General features: G+C 60.4%; 2 protein-coding genes across 2 annotated transcripts in view; both read left to right on the top strand.

The window, feature by feature from the left end:
• The window catches only part of LOC102379056 (sterol O-acyltransferase 2), a 6955-nt gene extending 6912 nt beyond the window's left edge, over positions 1-43 (top strand). Inside the window, exon 15 of the mRNA XM_025212272.1 lies at positions 26-43. Within this exon, the coding sequence (XP_025068057.1) occupies positions 26-43 (18 nt within the window). The remainder of the gene's footprint in view (positions 1-25) is intronic.
• Positions 11-376, top strand: part of LOC102378548 (sterol O-acyltransferase 2-like) — a 5098-nt gene continuing 4732 nt past the window's right edge. The window contains exon 1 of the mRNA XM_025212293.1: positions 11-288. Within this exon, the coding sequence (XP_025068078.1) occupies positions 137-288 (152 nt within the window). The 5' untranslated portion in view covers positions 11-136. The remainder of the gene's footprint in view (positions 289-376) is intronic.

Genomic DNA, 376 nt, shown 5'->3' with positions numbered 1-376 from the left:
GGCTGTGGGGTGGCACGTGCAGCAGGGAGATATGGCTTTCTAGGGAGGGGTGGTTTTTCTGCCCTCTGTCCCCAGGCTGCAGAGCAGAGCCGGGAGGGGTGGTTTTCCCAGGCCTCTGGGCTTTGCCAGCTGCTGCATGGGCCTAGAGGGAATTTTTCCTCCTCTTATTGCTCCAGGGGTCAGCGGGTTTTTGGGTGCTGGGATTCAAACCCAGAGGCTCCTGGCTGAAGGGTCTTGCCCCCCAAATCGGGGTCTGCCCGTTGCTGCCTTGGTTAAAGCCCACGTCAGGTCTGTACAGACTAGTGCAGGGAGCTGCCTTCTTCTCTGCCGGGGATCTCCTAAGTGCACCTAACACTCCTTGCAGTGGCGGGGGGGG

This window comes from Alligator sinensis, unplaced genomic scaffold (genome assembly GCF_000455745.1).
Source record: "Alligator sinensis unplaced genomic scaffold, ASM45574v1 scaffold1542_1, whole genome shotgun sequence".
NCBI lineage: Eukaryota > Metazoa > Chordata > Crocodylia > Alligatoridae > Alligator > Alligator sinensis.
Note: the sequence above shows the minus strand (reverse complement) of the source record. Positions and strands in the feature narration are given on the sequence as shown.